We start from the raw sequence: 15282 nt of genomic DNA, 5'->3' as shown, positions 1-15282 counted from the left end.
TTTTATTCTTATTTTATTTATCTTTTGCAGTGCTGGTGATCAAACTGAAAAGCCTCAAGCATAGCAGGTAAGCGCTCTACCACTGAGCCACATCGCTGGGAGCCCATCAGTCTAATTTTTTAAATTCAAGGCAGACCATGATATTATATATTTCTGAATTAAAAATTTTCAGCTTCAAAACAGGTAAATAAAATATATTCACAGTAGAATTATTACTCTTATCACCAACTCTCAAATCAAGAAAAAACATGGACTTGTTTATTTGGAGTATTTATAGTAGCAGACATAGTTAAACAAGTCATACTGACATCAGTGTTAATTTAAAAATACACATCAATGACTCAAATGTACAAACACATACTTCATGTCTGACAATGTCAATGTTAACATGAGACATTGTATACATGCTGCATCAAACCACATTAGCATTCAAAGGGACCTTAAAAATCTTTGTCTGATATTTTTCAAACTGCAGGTTATATCCCATTGGTCAATTATGAAATCAATTTACCAAGCTCTAATGAAGGCTTTTTTTTTTTTAAACAAAACACAGTAATATACAAAATATAAAAAGATAAAGAATGGAACTATTGTTTCATGAAACTTTTGTTTACAGTTTTATATATTTACATACACACACATCTTTATGCATACCTGTGTATACTATGTATGTGCTGCATTATGTAAAACATTTAACAAATTCTGATAATGTGGACCTTTCCAGGTGATGCAGGAATATCCTCTTCAACTTCCATCAAAAGTAATGATATAAATGACAGTGGCTGAGCATGTACTTTGGGTCAGGCACTGTTCCAACTCTTCCGATGTATATTAATCTACAGCATTCTCAGACCGAGTCTGCGACAGGTCTTATCATTTACATCTTATATGTGAGAAAACTGAGATAGAGGCTGAGTAACTTGAACAGAGTCACCTGCCAGCAAGAGTAGAGGTGAATTTGATTCCAGTGGATTCCTGTCATGTCTCCACCCTCCCAACACAGCCTAGCCCACTGTCCAAGTCTCAGTGATGGTTAGCAGAGCCAGTTCTAGACCACAGATACCCACTTCCCAGTCCTATGCTCTCCACTATACCGCATGAACAGTGCTCTTACTAAAAGCTGTTTCATGAAGCTGAAGTGAAACCAAGTTCAAAATAAAGATATATATATATATATATATATAAGCATATTTGAAAGAGAAGATAATTATTTACATCATATTTTCTTTTTACAATGCTTCCACTTTTTAAATAGTAACAGTTTGCAAGAAATCAGGTAGTTCTAAATTATTGAGATATTTTAACAAAGACAATTTTTATTTACATGAATTTTCAAGAGTTCTGGAACTGCATGACATAATTGAGACCTTTTATTCAAACTTTACATCATTCTCAAAAACTTTTAGTTTAGGACATTATGTTTATAATCATATCCTTGCAGCTCAGGTCCTTCAGAAATATGAACCTGCTTCGTAAGTGATCCACATTTGGTTGCAGGCTGAACCTATCTGACAATTTTTCATGGCAGGCAAAAATATTTTGATATCTTTAAATTGTTTAGCTTAAAACTTTCTGGAGCTTTTCTGTAACAAGTGTGCTGTTGTATATATATTGTGAGCACACACTGGAGTTATGAAGATGGATAATCTCCAGTTTGGCCAACTCTGAGAGACTCATAAGAGATTGAGAACTGCATGGGTGCAGACACTGGTGCATTTTCCTCTCTTGGTCTGATCATGTTTGAGATGCTTTATTTTCCTCTGAAAATTCCTCAGGAAAATCACTTACTTTTGGAAGAACTTACCATTCATAAAATGACTTTTGTATCATTTGGTATCAAGGGTCTGAAGTCCATTCACATCACACTGACAGATTTCAAATATTTATTAGTGAAACTATAAGAGGATGATTTTCTTAATATTTTAAGCATGAGTTCCTCTGAACAGTTGGTATAACATCCATTAAAAAATAGAACAGATTAACTTTTTACCATGATCAAAGCTACAGGTTACAATGAAACACTCTGTCTGACTCCTCTGTGTGAGAACAGCCGAGGGCTGGCCTTGAGCATCATGCAGCAGCAATAGAAGTATCATCCATGAGTCGACCCTGTGGCTTTAAAGTGGGATACACAAAACAGAATTACAAAGTAATAATGACAACAGAAACTCCATTGATTGAAAGGATTTTGAAATTCTAGGAACCGTTTTACAAAAACAGAATAAATGTGCATAAGTATCTAAGTAAATATTGTCACTCTTCCTTTATCCCACCTTCTTTCTTCACTTGAGCCTAGGGTAGCAACTGCAGAGCCTGGTGCTGTCCCTCTGACACCAATGGCAGGATCACCAGCTGACCAAGTACTGCTGGGTCTACTTCAGTTAATCCTCTCTCAGCCTTGTGATATAGCAGCTCCATGAAATGGAACCTAGTTACCATTTCTGGTCTAATTGATAAAATTTTATTTTTTTCTCCTGCTCAGGGCCCTCCTAGATCTCAAGCTTTAAAGGCAGGCCAAGAATCTAAGCTGACAGACAAAGTCCTTTTGGGGATGCAAGATCTTCCAATCTCCTCTTTGAGGGAAAAAAGGCAATTTGCAATGAACTCTAGAGTAATCTAACAGATACTATGAGGATAGAAGGTGCAGATAAAAACAAACATTTCCTTTTCTCTAATGCTGATTTTTTTGATAGGTGAGCAATATCCCTCAGAGTTATCTAGTAGCTAAAATAATTCTTGCAAGTAATATTATCATATATATGTAGCAGACTTTTATAAGGGAAACCTTGAGAAATAGTGATCAAGAAATGAAAGACAATAGTATCGCACCTTCACAAACAAAACTCATTTACTCTGCTTTAAGCAGAACGATTACTGAGGGATTCCCTGAGGCAGTGATTATATGTATGTGTGTGTACACGTATGTACACGTGTAAGGGTGTGTATGTACACGTGTACATGTAAGTACAGGTCTCCAACATTGAAGGCAGGAATGGAATGAGTAAAATAATAGGTCCTTACTCTTACTCTTCACTTATTTTTTAGTATTGATGGAGGCTGCTCAGTTTTAGAGAGAAATGTAACTATGGGACAAAAGACGAGTATATGTTGCAATTAGAAACTGAATTTTTCAAAGGAAGAAAGGAAACAATTCAATCTTGTTCTAAAGACTGCTAGCCAATAGGGTAGCCACTAATCACATTTAGCTATTGAACACTGAAGTGTGGCTAGTGCAACCAAATAATTTTTAAATTTAACTTAATTTTAACTAATTTTAATTTAAATTTCAACAGTGGCTAGAGGCTACTACATTGCACAGACAGTTCTAAAGTTACATAAAAGTGTGAGATGTAAAATTTTAGTTGGTAAGTGAGAAAGGGTAATCCTTAGTCACTGACTAATGTGACAGGTAAAAATATTTTTTAATTTACAAAAATGATTCATATGCAAGGTGTGCAACATGTTTTGAAATATATACACATTGTGGAATGGCAAATAATGTTAAGGTTCCCCAAACAATAAAGGAGTTCGATCTGAGGATTCAAGTCCATGCTTATGACAGCAGTAAAGTTACTAGAATATGGTATTTGTATTTAGAGAAGAGATCCTGGCAATTAGAAAAGGGGATGTTTGATGGGTGTGGTGGTACACTCCTATAATCCCAGCTACTTGGGAGGCTGAGACAGGAGGATCCCAAGTTCAAGGACAGACTAGGCAAATTATCTAGACCACATCTCAAAATAAAGTAAAAAACAAAACAATAACAAAAGGGACTGGGGAAGTAGTCAGTTGTAGAGTGCTTGCCTAGCATGCATAAAACCCTGGATTCAATCTCCAGCACAAGGAAGAAAGAAGAGAGGAAAGAAAGGGCATGTTTATTATATTAAAATGTATGAATGTTTATTTTCTGGAAACTTTTTTTCAAATGAACTTAAATACTAGCCAGAAGAGGTTCATCGTGAAAGAAAATCAAAAGGCTGAACTAGCATTAATTTGAATTAGGTGTGGGTGCATTGAGAACTATAGAGAAAAAAACACAAGAGATTAATTGGTGGAACCAAAATCTCTACTTCTCAGTATGAATAACCCAAGCATCTCAAATTATTTCTGTACAGTTAGAATATGATCAAGTCTGTGCACTGATACATATTTCCACAGTGATTACACTACTACTTCCGAGTTCAGAAACAGCAAACTTCAAAAAGTCAAACAGCTAAAAGGACTTTCAGAGACAATTCATTCCCATACCACTTCACCATCTGAGACTTTTCTCCTTCAGAAAGACATCAGATGTGAGAGTGAGCAATGGCCATGGAAGTGTCTGCAGAATGTGATCAGGAAAGAATGTTTGAACCACTACTGTTTAAACACAAGGAGATCTGAAAGTGAGATTTTTTTTTTCTTTTATAATTGAAAAGTATAGCATGAACAGGAGGTTGGAAGGATTAATAAAATTTATTTTTCTATAGATAGAAAAATGCTATGTAAGTAAGTATGGAAAGACAGAAGCTAGGGAGAACATGGAGGATACATTAGTAGAACTTGAATAGACAAAACTTGAAAGAGAGAGAGACAAAGAAAGGAAGCAGTGAGCAATATAACTCATCAGTCCAATAGTGTTATAAACTTAAAAGAATGTACACATGGGTCATATGTATTCACATAAATGGAGATACACAGATTCCCTCAGATGCTTCTAGGGACTCTAATTTAGGCATCTGGAAATGACTTAATCAGAGATGGGATGCTGAGCTAAATGAACACCTGTCTTGCCCATTTCACTCTCCCATGCTATGACCATCCTACATATTCTTTCATTGCAAGAGTCTGGAAATGATGTTAATTCTTTTAAATCAAAACATTAAACCAGAGTGTAGTTTCTGACAGATGATCATTTTCAGAAGAGACTCCAACTCAATATTAAAGAGTTAGAAAGGTTTAGGAAGACTTAGAAAGTTAATGCATTTGATTAAAAACTAGTCATCAATTACAAATTTAAAAGTATGTTCAAGGATAGAATAAGTATAAATCATCTAATAATACAAAAACCTTTGAAATTAGAGTCTCAAAAATATTAGTAACTTCACAGAAATGAAGCGCAATGTTGCCAAATTCATGTAATAAAAAGTCAAAATCATCACTGTTAGTCTCAAAAGATTGTTCAGTAAAGTTTACATGAAAAATGTCTTTTTGCCTGCTTTTAAGAACGTGAATTTAAAAGGTAGGAAATTTCTAAGCCTTACCTTTACAAAAATACTGGTAGGTATAAAACGCCTGAGCAGCTGATTTGTGAAATTTGGAAATCTAAGCAAGTTGATGTTGAGAGATGGCAGTTGCTGGTATCCGGCCATTAGAGGGTAGAAATTATATAACATTTCCTGTTCGGTGCCAGGTAGAATGCGTAATCGAATCTAATCACAAAAAGTTACAGAAAAATAATCAAATATATATATTGCAATATATTTACATTGTTACTCCTTGATTATTTACAAAAGATGTACATCCAAATCCTTCCAGTAAAACGTTTACTCTCTCTACTATCCCACCTTCCAGACAGATTCCAAAATGTAGGATGAATTAATATGAGATTAGGACAAGGTGGACAGGAAATGTATAACAAGATATGTGCAGGATTTCTCAGTTCCTACCAAGATTTAAAGGCAACCTACACCTGCTTAAGAATGAGAACAGTACTCAGGTAACTATTTTATGTCTTAGACAACATAGATTTCGTAGATTTCATGTTCACAATGTTTTAGAATAATTTGTTAGAAAGTGTCTATTTGTAAATATTATGTTAACACAACACAGCTGTTTCTGGGATTCTCTTTAAGGGATTTTACCATCGCATTAAAGTAAATAACTTCAGGGGAAAATATGGTGTTTGAAAAACTTTAATAATACTTTAGAAAATAATATAAACTTGTAAGAGTTTGTTATCTTTATATTTCCTAACTACTTATAAGCAAATGTCTGGAAAGATCAGGACAATCAAGAAAAGTTTATTCATTTGGAAATGAGAAATGAGCACATATGAGTACATATATATGTCAGGGATAATATACACATAGGTATACTGAAATAGTATAGCTGGTATATTTAGTATTGTATGTCATAAATTTAAAATAGTACATGGATATATAGTATATTTCATATATAATTCTATTTTGCACTGAACAACAAACATTGCACCCAGAATAAGCTGAGCAAAGCTGATTAGTCAGGGCAGACGCTTCTAGGTGTTAAGACATGTTTGTCCTTCCAATTACACCCTTATTAATAAAAAGTATTAACTGACAACTGAGGAGTATTTATGTTTTCCCTCAGTGAGGGACAGTATTCTCACTGGAGTATAATTTTGCCTGAGTGTCATTTTAAAACCTAATAAACTTTATTTACTTATTTGCCTAAACAAATAAAAAAACTTGAATAATTTATTTCTAAGTATAGATACAAAATTGTATCTAAACATACAAAAGGTAAGTAGATTCTATGCAAGATCAAAATTTCTACAATTCATTGATAGTTAAAAAGAAAAAAAGGCTAGGTTGGGGATATAACTCAGCTGGTAGCTTGCTTGCCTTGCAAGCATAACGCCCTGGGTTCAATCCCCAGCACTGCAAAAAAAAAAAAAGAAAAGAAAAAAAGGCTTTTAAAATTAATATAGTCATGCCTCCAGGTCCCAAATTAAGTTTCTCTCTCTTTCATTCTCTTTCTCTCTCTCTTTTTTACACACACCTACTTTCATCAGTAAATAAGAGATTATTTTTCAGGAATTCTAACATAATATATTCCAAGGATCTGTGAATTTTTGTTTGTAAGAAGTAAGACCTTGATCTTGATGATGTAAAAAGGGTGAAAAACCTTTGTAGGAAGTTGAACTTAATCTTTAAAAGTGCTAAAAAGTCAATACTGTCAAAATAATAGGACTCGCAATCAGTCTAAATTGGTTCATTTATAAAAACTAAATGTCCAGTTCTCCATTTGCTGCCATACTTTTGAGTCTATACAAGCAATACCATGAAAGATGATCTGTACCTGTTTGAGACCTGAGAACATGAAGGCATCACTGGGCTCCACAGAAATTTCCACATCCTGAACTAAGTTAGTCTTGTTCTGTAGGTGATACTTGACAGGTAAAGATTCTCTGACACGCCCAAACGATGGCAAATCTAAAGAGAAAGAAGACACGTTTCTCTTGGTTAAAAAAAAAAAGAGGGCTCAACATTAGTGAGTTCGTTTTGTAAATGAATCTCATCCTATAGACACAGTAGTATTTAAATGAATGACATTACGTGTTCTTGCCAGATAATTTCTTGATTGGATAATAGCTATAGGACTATGATAAAAGAAGAAGATAAGTCTTCTAAAAATGATTGACTTAGACAAATTATTTCTCAAAGTATCAATCATGGTTCCTAAACTAGAATAAGCAAAAGTTCTGTTTTAGTGAAACTATTAATTCATTCATTCATCTACACACACACACACACACACACACACACACACACACACATAGAGTTGTATGTGTTTTATAGTTCTGCCATTTTATTTTTCCTGGGAGGCAAATATATGGAATGCTTTCTGAAAATGTATGTTATCTGTACATAGGGGCCATGCCAATTTTCTCTGTATCATTCCCATTTTAGTGTATGTGCTGTTGAAGTCAACACTATAGGCTATTTTTTCAAAGTTGTTATAGACATCAGGGTAACCTGGTAGTTAATAAAGGAAAGTTTCTCTTGACAAAAGTATTCCAGTAAAGAAAGAAGGCATGATAGACAGATATCACATGCCTCCTGACAGCACATAACATTAACTACAATATATTCTTGCCAAAACTTGAACCTGAATCTGACCAAGCCTATAGACTGTCAATTTATAGGAACAGAGAAATATTAAAAATGGTACCATGCAAGTAGTAAAATTCAGGCTATGGGGAAGAGGATAAATGATGTGGTTTCTTTGACAAATAAGTAGCAAGGAAGAGGGAGAGAAAGTGGAAGAGCATGGTGGTAACGGGGAAAGCACAGTGGAAGAGAGGGTATGAAGGGGTTAACAGTGGAAGGGAGGAGAAGTACAGGAAAGAGGGAGCTGTCCTACCTACAGATTCAGATGGATAGAATGAAACTTATTCATGAATTGTAGTATATAGACCTTACACTGGAAAACATTCAAGGTCAATTAAGAAAATTTTAACGGTGTAATTTGATGATAGTCAGAATTTATTGATTTTTTGAAGTCCTAATAATGTTATTATTATGTTGAGGAAACTAGCCATTATTTTTAAAGAGGCAAACTAAAATATTTGCATGTCAAATGACATCAGATTATTTTCTTCAAAATAATAGGGGTGGGAGGAGTATGGAGGGCAGAGATGAAACAAGACTAGCCATAATCTACTTACAAATATTAGAAACTTTTCATAATACAAAATACATATTATTACTGAACTCTTTTTATCAAGTAAAATTTGAATTCCTGCTACCTGCATTCACATGGAGAGGGATATTTTCTACAATCACATGTGGCAGCGTGATGACTGTACTGATGACAGGGATGTTTTCCATGGCTGAAGTCCTAGGGCAGAAAAGGCCATTTTTAAACTCACAATTTATGTAGGATACTAATAAATCAAATACAGGAAACATGCATATTTACCAACTAGTTTCAAAGGAAATATATTTATCCATTCCCAAAACTTTACTAATAGAAGTACTTTTGTAAAGTAAGAGCTTTTGGAATCCCACTTTAGTTTTGAATATTTCTGAGGAATAAAGGATACAATTCCTGGCTGCTGCTGCTAGTAGAGGAAAAGCCAGGAGCTACAGCAGTTGGCAGTCATGAAGCACACCATTCAATTCGGTGTTTTTGGTAGTAGAACTTTCTGAGTGTGGGAAGTAGTGTGCTGATTTACATTCTGACACCAACTCTTTGTCTCATTAAGGATGAATGGTTCACAGATAAGCCCCAGACCACTGTTATAACTTGCTAAAAGCACATAGTAGAAATGAAGAATTAAAACATTTTTTTACTATCAATCAAAAAACTGGTGTTCCAACATTTACATATGAGTACATATGCATAAAGTATAGATGTATTAAGGGACATAAATGTATAAAGTAACATTATGAAACTGTTTGGTGTTTCCCCCATGTTATGTTTAGGGTGATAACTATAGGGGTGGCTGGCAGTTTGACTGCCAGGGAAATAAATCCCTTATGAGGAGTCATTTGGAGATGGAACAGTTCACACTAGGTACAAACTACTACACAGCAAAAGCGAAGGTAAAGGATCTAAGCCTTCATCAATAATAAATATATATTGGTATTATGGTAGCATGACAGGATAGTTAAGCAGTACTTCATTTTTGTTGTTGTTGTTGTTGTTGTTGTTGTTGTTGTTGTTTGGTACCAGGGACTGAACCCAGGGGTGCTTCACCACTGAGACACACCCCCAACCCTTTTTATTTTGAGACAGGGTCTCATTAAGTTACTCAAGGCCTTCACTAAGTTAATTAGGGCCTCACTAAATTGCTGAGTCTGGCCTTGAATTTGGAGTCCTCCTGCTTTGGCCTCCTGAGTTGCTGGGATTACAGTCATGTGCCATCATGCCTTGCTCTTAAAAAGTACTTCTGAAATAATGTCTTAATTCCTATAAACATGTAAATTAAACTAAACATTAATATAATTCAGAAGTAGGAGAAAGAAAAGACAAATTGGACCACATATTTTCCCATTCTCATTTTTTAAAAAGTTCAACTTTAAGTTCCAATATGTTAAATATTGACACATATAACTCACATAAACAAAAGCTCTTTAGGATTCTCAAAGATTTTTCAAAGTGTAAAAGTGTCCTGGGACCACAAAGGTTGAGAACTACTGGCCTACAGTTTTATTTTTATCTTCTGCCTGTGTCAGGCTTTGATATCAGCTCTTTATGAGAAGAACCACTGGAGAATGTTCTTGTTCTCTGCTTTGCATACAATTTGTAACATGAGGATAATAAATAATAAAGTCATGGAATCACATCTAATAAATTTATTTTTTGAAGACTTCAAGTTTCATTTTCTGAGTTTTCTTTACAGTTATACTAAGTTTTTAGGCCTAAGAATTTCTTCTTTGGTTTATTTTGATAATTTATAACCTTTTCGTGACGGCCATAACATTCATATCTTCCTACTCATTACTCTGAATTGTCTAAAACACTCCCTTTATAATGATTTTTCTCACTTTTAAGTAATAAATTGTATTCCATTTTAAAATTTATGAAAATAATTAAGCATACCAAGAGAATAACACACGAAATATCACTTATCTGTCTCCCAGTCTAAGAAAGAAAATAAAATAATACAGTTGAATTTTCCTACATAGCCCTTCCTACTTGCATCCCCCACCCTTCCCTCCAGAGATAATCACTACCCTGAATTCAGAGCTGGGATGTAGCTCAGCATTTGTGAGGCCCTGGGTTCAGTACCCAGTACCAAAAAAAAAAAAAAAAAAAAAAAACAAGAGCAAAAAAACACTATCCTATATTTGGTATTTTGGTATACATCATTCCCATGTATTTCTTTACACTCTTTCAAATTATGTACATAGTCCTAAGAAATATATAGCATGTTTTGTGCTTTTCAGTGTTAAATAAATACAATTTATTCATATTCTCATCTGTGGCTTGCTATGTTCACTTTATATTATGATATCGACAGGTGCACCTCTGGTTCATTCATTCGCACTTTTAAGTAGTATTCCACTGCATGAATGTGCCCCAATTTGTCCACTTTCCTATTGATGAGCATTTAGTTTTTCTAATTTTTTGAATTATTATAATCAGTGTGGCTATGAACATTCTTTCTATATATGTTCTTCGGGTGCATGTCTGAGACCTTTCCTAGATCTGCAGCATTATAGATACTTTCAACTTGATCTAGCAGTGCCAATTAGATTTCCATCAGTTGTTCCAATATATAGTCCACATCTTTGGTAAACTTGGTATTATTAACCCTTTTCCTTTTTCCAAGTTAGTGGGATATGAATATCAAGCATGCTTTGAATCTGTCATTCCCTAATTACTAGGAAGGTTGAGCTTCTCTCCATATGTTTGTTTACTAGTCATGTAGTTTCCTCTACTTCATTTAAACTGTCTACTCAAGTATTTTGCTCATCTTTCTGACAGGTGACTTGTCTTTTTAAATATGATTTATAGAAGTTCTTGATATGAACATTAATCCTTATCATTTAAACATGTTGCAAATATTTTTTCCCAGTTTGTACTTTGTCTTTTCACTTTCTTTATGGTATTTTCAGTGAAATGAAATTTAATTTTAATCAACCAAATTAATCAATTTTAAAATCTTATTTAAAGATCTATCCCATGTCATAAGGTAATTCTCTTATACTTTCTGTTCAAAGTAATAAAGTTTTGCCTTTTACAATAAGATATTTAATATAGCCAGAATGAATTTTTCTATCTAGTATATAGTTGAATTCCAAATTTTTCCCAAATGAACAGCCAATTATTCACCACCAGTCATAAAACAGTTCTTCCTTTCTCCACTGATTTGCAGTGCTCTCTCTGTAAAATATCATTTCCATATAGGTATGGATCTAGACTCTTCCATTCTATTGGCTTATGTACATATTCCTGAGCCAACAGTGGTGACTACTAGAGTTTTATAATAAGTCTTAGAGTCTAGAAGTACAAGAACCACTGCCTAGTTCTTTTTTGGAAGCATTTTAACTATTTCTGACTTTTTGCTTTTCCATATAATTTTTATTTTATTTTCAGTACTGAGGATTAAACCCAAGGTCACTTTACCACTCAGCTACAGGCCCAGTCCTTTTTATTTTTAATATTGAGATAAGGTCTCATTAAGTTGCTGAGGCTGACCTCAAATTACAAGCCTCTTGCCCTAGATCCCCAAGTCCCTGGGATTATAGGCATATGCCACCACACCAAGACCACATGAAATTTAGAACCAAGTGTCCAGTTACACAAAAATTGAACAAAAAATATCTGTTGAAATATTAAAGGACCTGCATTGAATCTATAGAAAAACTTAAAAGATTAAATCTTACACAAGATCATATGTATCTCTTCCCTCTACTTAGGTTTTCCTCTAATGTTTTAAGAGTTTTATATTTTCTCCAAAAAGGCAAGGCAAATCATCTATTAGGTATATTAGAATTGTGGTTATCATGAAAATGATATCTATTTTTATTTTTACTCTTTTATTTTATTTTTTTGTCAGCAGGGAGGCATTGGGAATTGAACCCAGGGCCTCATGTAGGCTAGGCAGGTACCCTCCCTGAGATATATCCTCAATCCCTCTATTTTTAAAGTACATTGCCTAGCAGCTTACTTTTGATATACAGAAATGCAATTCATGTTTACATATTGAAATTATATCCAGCAACAATGCCAAAACTCTTAATTCTCTTGGGTTCTATGTAGACAATTATGTTGACTATCAAAGAAGACAGTTTCCACCTGATGTGTTCTCACAATCCTATCTTCAGATTTAGTATGGCTGAGATTTCATTAGTATATAATGAAATTTTATATAGCACAAACTGTGACAAACACAAAGTTTTATTTTCCTTTTTAGTCCTTGTATTTTTAGCACATGACTGATCATATTCATGTGACTTCTATTCTGCTCCTCAGAATGATAAGACAAACAAGGTATCAGAATAACAAAGACATGAAGAAGAGATAGAGTAGATACTATTTTTACCTCTTCCAGGAGATAATATAATGTCCAGTTGCTACTCCACCTTCATTTCCAACAGATGGGCATCGAAGACAAAAGCATTCACTAGCACTCTCTCCAGTCTGTAAGACAACTATAAGAAAGAATCTTTATAATCTTATGTAGTGGTTTCATCTATGAGAATTTCACATTTAAGTAATATAAATAATAAGGAATATGTTATGAATTAAATATTTATAGAGACATAGAAAGTAATGTTCACAGACATTAAATACCTTTTTCGAGGTCCAGTGTTTGTGCTAATGTACCAATATTTAATTATGATAAAAATCAGTGAGAAATCTGTATGTCATTCTAAAACTAATGAACAGGAAGAGCTTAGAGGTAGAATAATCCCCAGAGTTATTATTATTCTTTTTCCAAATTATTTCATGTCTGAAGAAAACATTTTAGAGAAAAAGAGAAAACATAAGTCTCCCTTTAATGTACACATAATGTATATTTTAAAAATTCTATTTTTTTCTCTGAGTGAATATTCATTATTGATACCACTCAAATGGAAATCTATCACGTATTACTTCGTGATAGTCTAGTTGTGACCAATCGTCTGTTTGTAAAAGGAAGTTTTCATTTTGTTAATTTTATAATAAATTCCTTCATGACAAGATGGGTGTTCATCTAAATCAAGTCTTCTCAACTGTCAGCACTTCACAGCCTGCAATATCATTCCTTTAAATGCAACCAGGCAATGGTGCCTTTCTGATGCCAATTTTAGAATATTTGAGTGAAACCTGGAAAGAATAACAACACCCCAAACAAGAGGTTGTTATTTTTGTGATTTCTTAGATTCTTTTTTGGTACCAGGGATTGAACCCAGGGGCGCTTAACCACTGAGCCACATCCCCAGTCCATTTTATTTTTTTATTTTGAGACAGTCTTATTAAGTTGCTTAGGGCCTTGCTAAGTTGCTGAGGCTGGCCTTGAACTTATCATCATCCTTCTGCCTCATCCTCCCAAGCCTCTGGGATTATAGACATGTACCACCATACCCAACATTTCTGTAATTTTTTAATGAAGGAGGCTGTGATAGATTAATGGAGATCTGACCCTAGATAGATAACAATCCATAGTGAAAAGGAAAAAAGCTGGGTCAACTTTTACTTCAAGTAAGCTCTCTGAAGTAATTTTAGGACTAATAAATAATATTGTAGTCTAGTACATTTAAAAATGCATCAATTCAAACCTCTGGAAATAGTTTTTTAAAAAAACTCAAGCCATTCATATTAAACTCTACCAAAGTCCTCCATAAATTATAAATTCTAAGTTAACCAAAATGATCACAACATTTATTAACAATGAACATTATGGTCAATTTGTGACACAGAAGTGCTAACTTTTGGTTTTGAAGATGAAGGAAGGAGCCATGAGCCAAGGAATGCAAGTGGCCTAGGCAAGTTGAAAAAGACCAAAACAGATTTTCCTCAAGAGCCTGAAGAAAGAATTCACTGAAACCAACCCCTTGTTTTTAGGATTTATAATTTCCAGAACTTTAAAGGTAATAATTTTGTGCTGTTTCAAGCCATTAATTTTGTGATCATTTGTTATAGCAGCAATAGGATCCTCATACATAAGAAATTCAAACTAGAGACTATTCCTTAATTTAAAAATACACATTAAATGATGCTGACGGCACTGTGAAAACAAAATGTTTTTAATGATAATTACTTTAGAGAACATGGAAATTATTTTTAGTATTTACATAGAAAGGTTTAGAGACATGTTTGACTTCTATCTATTGTTATCACATAAAGATTTGAGGCCAAGATCTTGACAAAAACCTAATTATTTTATCATTCCAAGGGAAATCAGTACCTCCTTTCTGATGAGTTTTCTAAACACAGTAATGGTAAATATGAAGACTACCTAATCTTTCTGATGTCTTCTTAAGAACCTGGCCTGGAGTCTTATAGTGAGGCACTCAATAAACATATGTTGATTACTTAAGACACTGAAATGTATTTTCAGGTCAAATGCAAATATATGTGTGTGTGTGTGTGTGTGTGTGTGTATGAGAGAGTGAGAGAGAGAAAGGAGAGAGAAATATATTATAAATCTGATACTGCTCATCTAATTTAATCTGTATGGCAAATGACTGAACCCTGTAAACAATTAGTGAAGGAGGCTGTGATAGATTAATGGAGATCTGACCCTAGATAGATAACAATCCATAGTGAAATCCATATTTCTCTCTCCTTTCTCTCTCTCATTCTCTCATACACACACACACACTCACCAACACACATATTTGCATTTGACCTGAAAATAACATTTCAGTGTCTTAAATAATCAACATATGTTTATTGAGTGCCTCACTATAAGACTCCAGGCTCAGTGACTAGATTACCAAATAGACAACTCTGTATTTGACTTTATGAATATATCATGAATTTTTTCTCATAATATTTATCCTTGTAAAATAGCTGAGTATAATTTTGCTTAGGTTAATATTCAAATTAATTTTATTATCTCTAACACTCAAGGTGCAGACAAGCCTAAGGTAACGTGAACCA

The 15282-nt window shown here is 33.8% G+C and overlaps 1 protein-coding gene and 1 non-coding gene across 2 annotated transcripts in view; both read right to left on the bottom strand.

The window, feature by feature from the left end:
- Positions 1 to 492: 492 nt before the first annotated feature.
- Trappc11 (trafficking protein particle complex subunit 11) overlaps positions 493 to 15282 on the bottom strand; it is a 44627-nt gene continuing 29837 nt past the window's right edge. Inside the window, exons 26-30 of the mRNA XM_047551253.1 lie at positions 12737 to 12845; positions 8489 to 8580; positions 7039 to 7172; positions 5244 to 5411; positions 493 to 2115 (exon numbers count right to left, since the gene is read on the bottom strand). Of these exons, the coding sequence (XP_047407209.1) occupies positions 2071 to 2115; positions 5244 to 5411; positions 7039 to 7172; positions 8489 to 8580; positions 12737 to 12845 (548 nt within the window). The 3' untranslated portion in view covers positions 493 to 2070. The remainder of the gene's footprint in view (positions 2116 to 5243; positions 5412 to 7038; positions 7173 to 8488; positions 8581 to 12736; positions 12846 to 15282) is intronic.
- LOC124984078 (U6 spliceosomal RNA) lies at positions 7567 to 7673 on the bottom strand. Its single transcript, XR_007108547.1, has one exon. It is a non-coding gene; the product is annotated as a U6 spliceosomal RNA (small nuclear RNA).

The sequence above is a fragment of the Sciurus carolinensis genome, chromosome 4 (genome assembly GCF_902686445.1).
Source record: "Sciurus carolinensis chromosome 4, mSciCar1.2, whole genome shotgun sequence".
Lineage (NCBI taxonomy): Eukaryota > Metazoa > Chordata > Mammalia > Rodentia > Sciuridae > Sciurus > Sciurus carolinensis.
The sequence above is the reverse complement of the archived record's forward strand: the minus strand, read 5'-3'. Positions and strand labels throughout refer to the sequence as shown.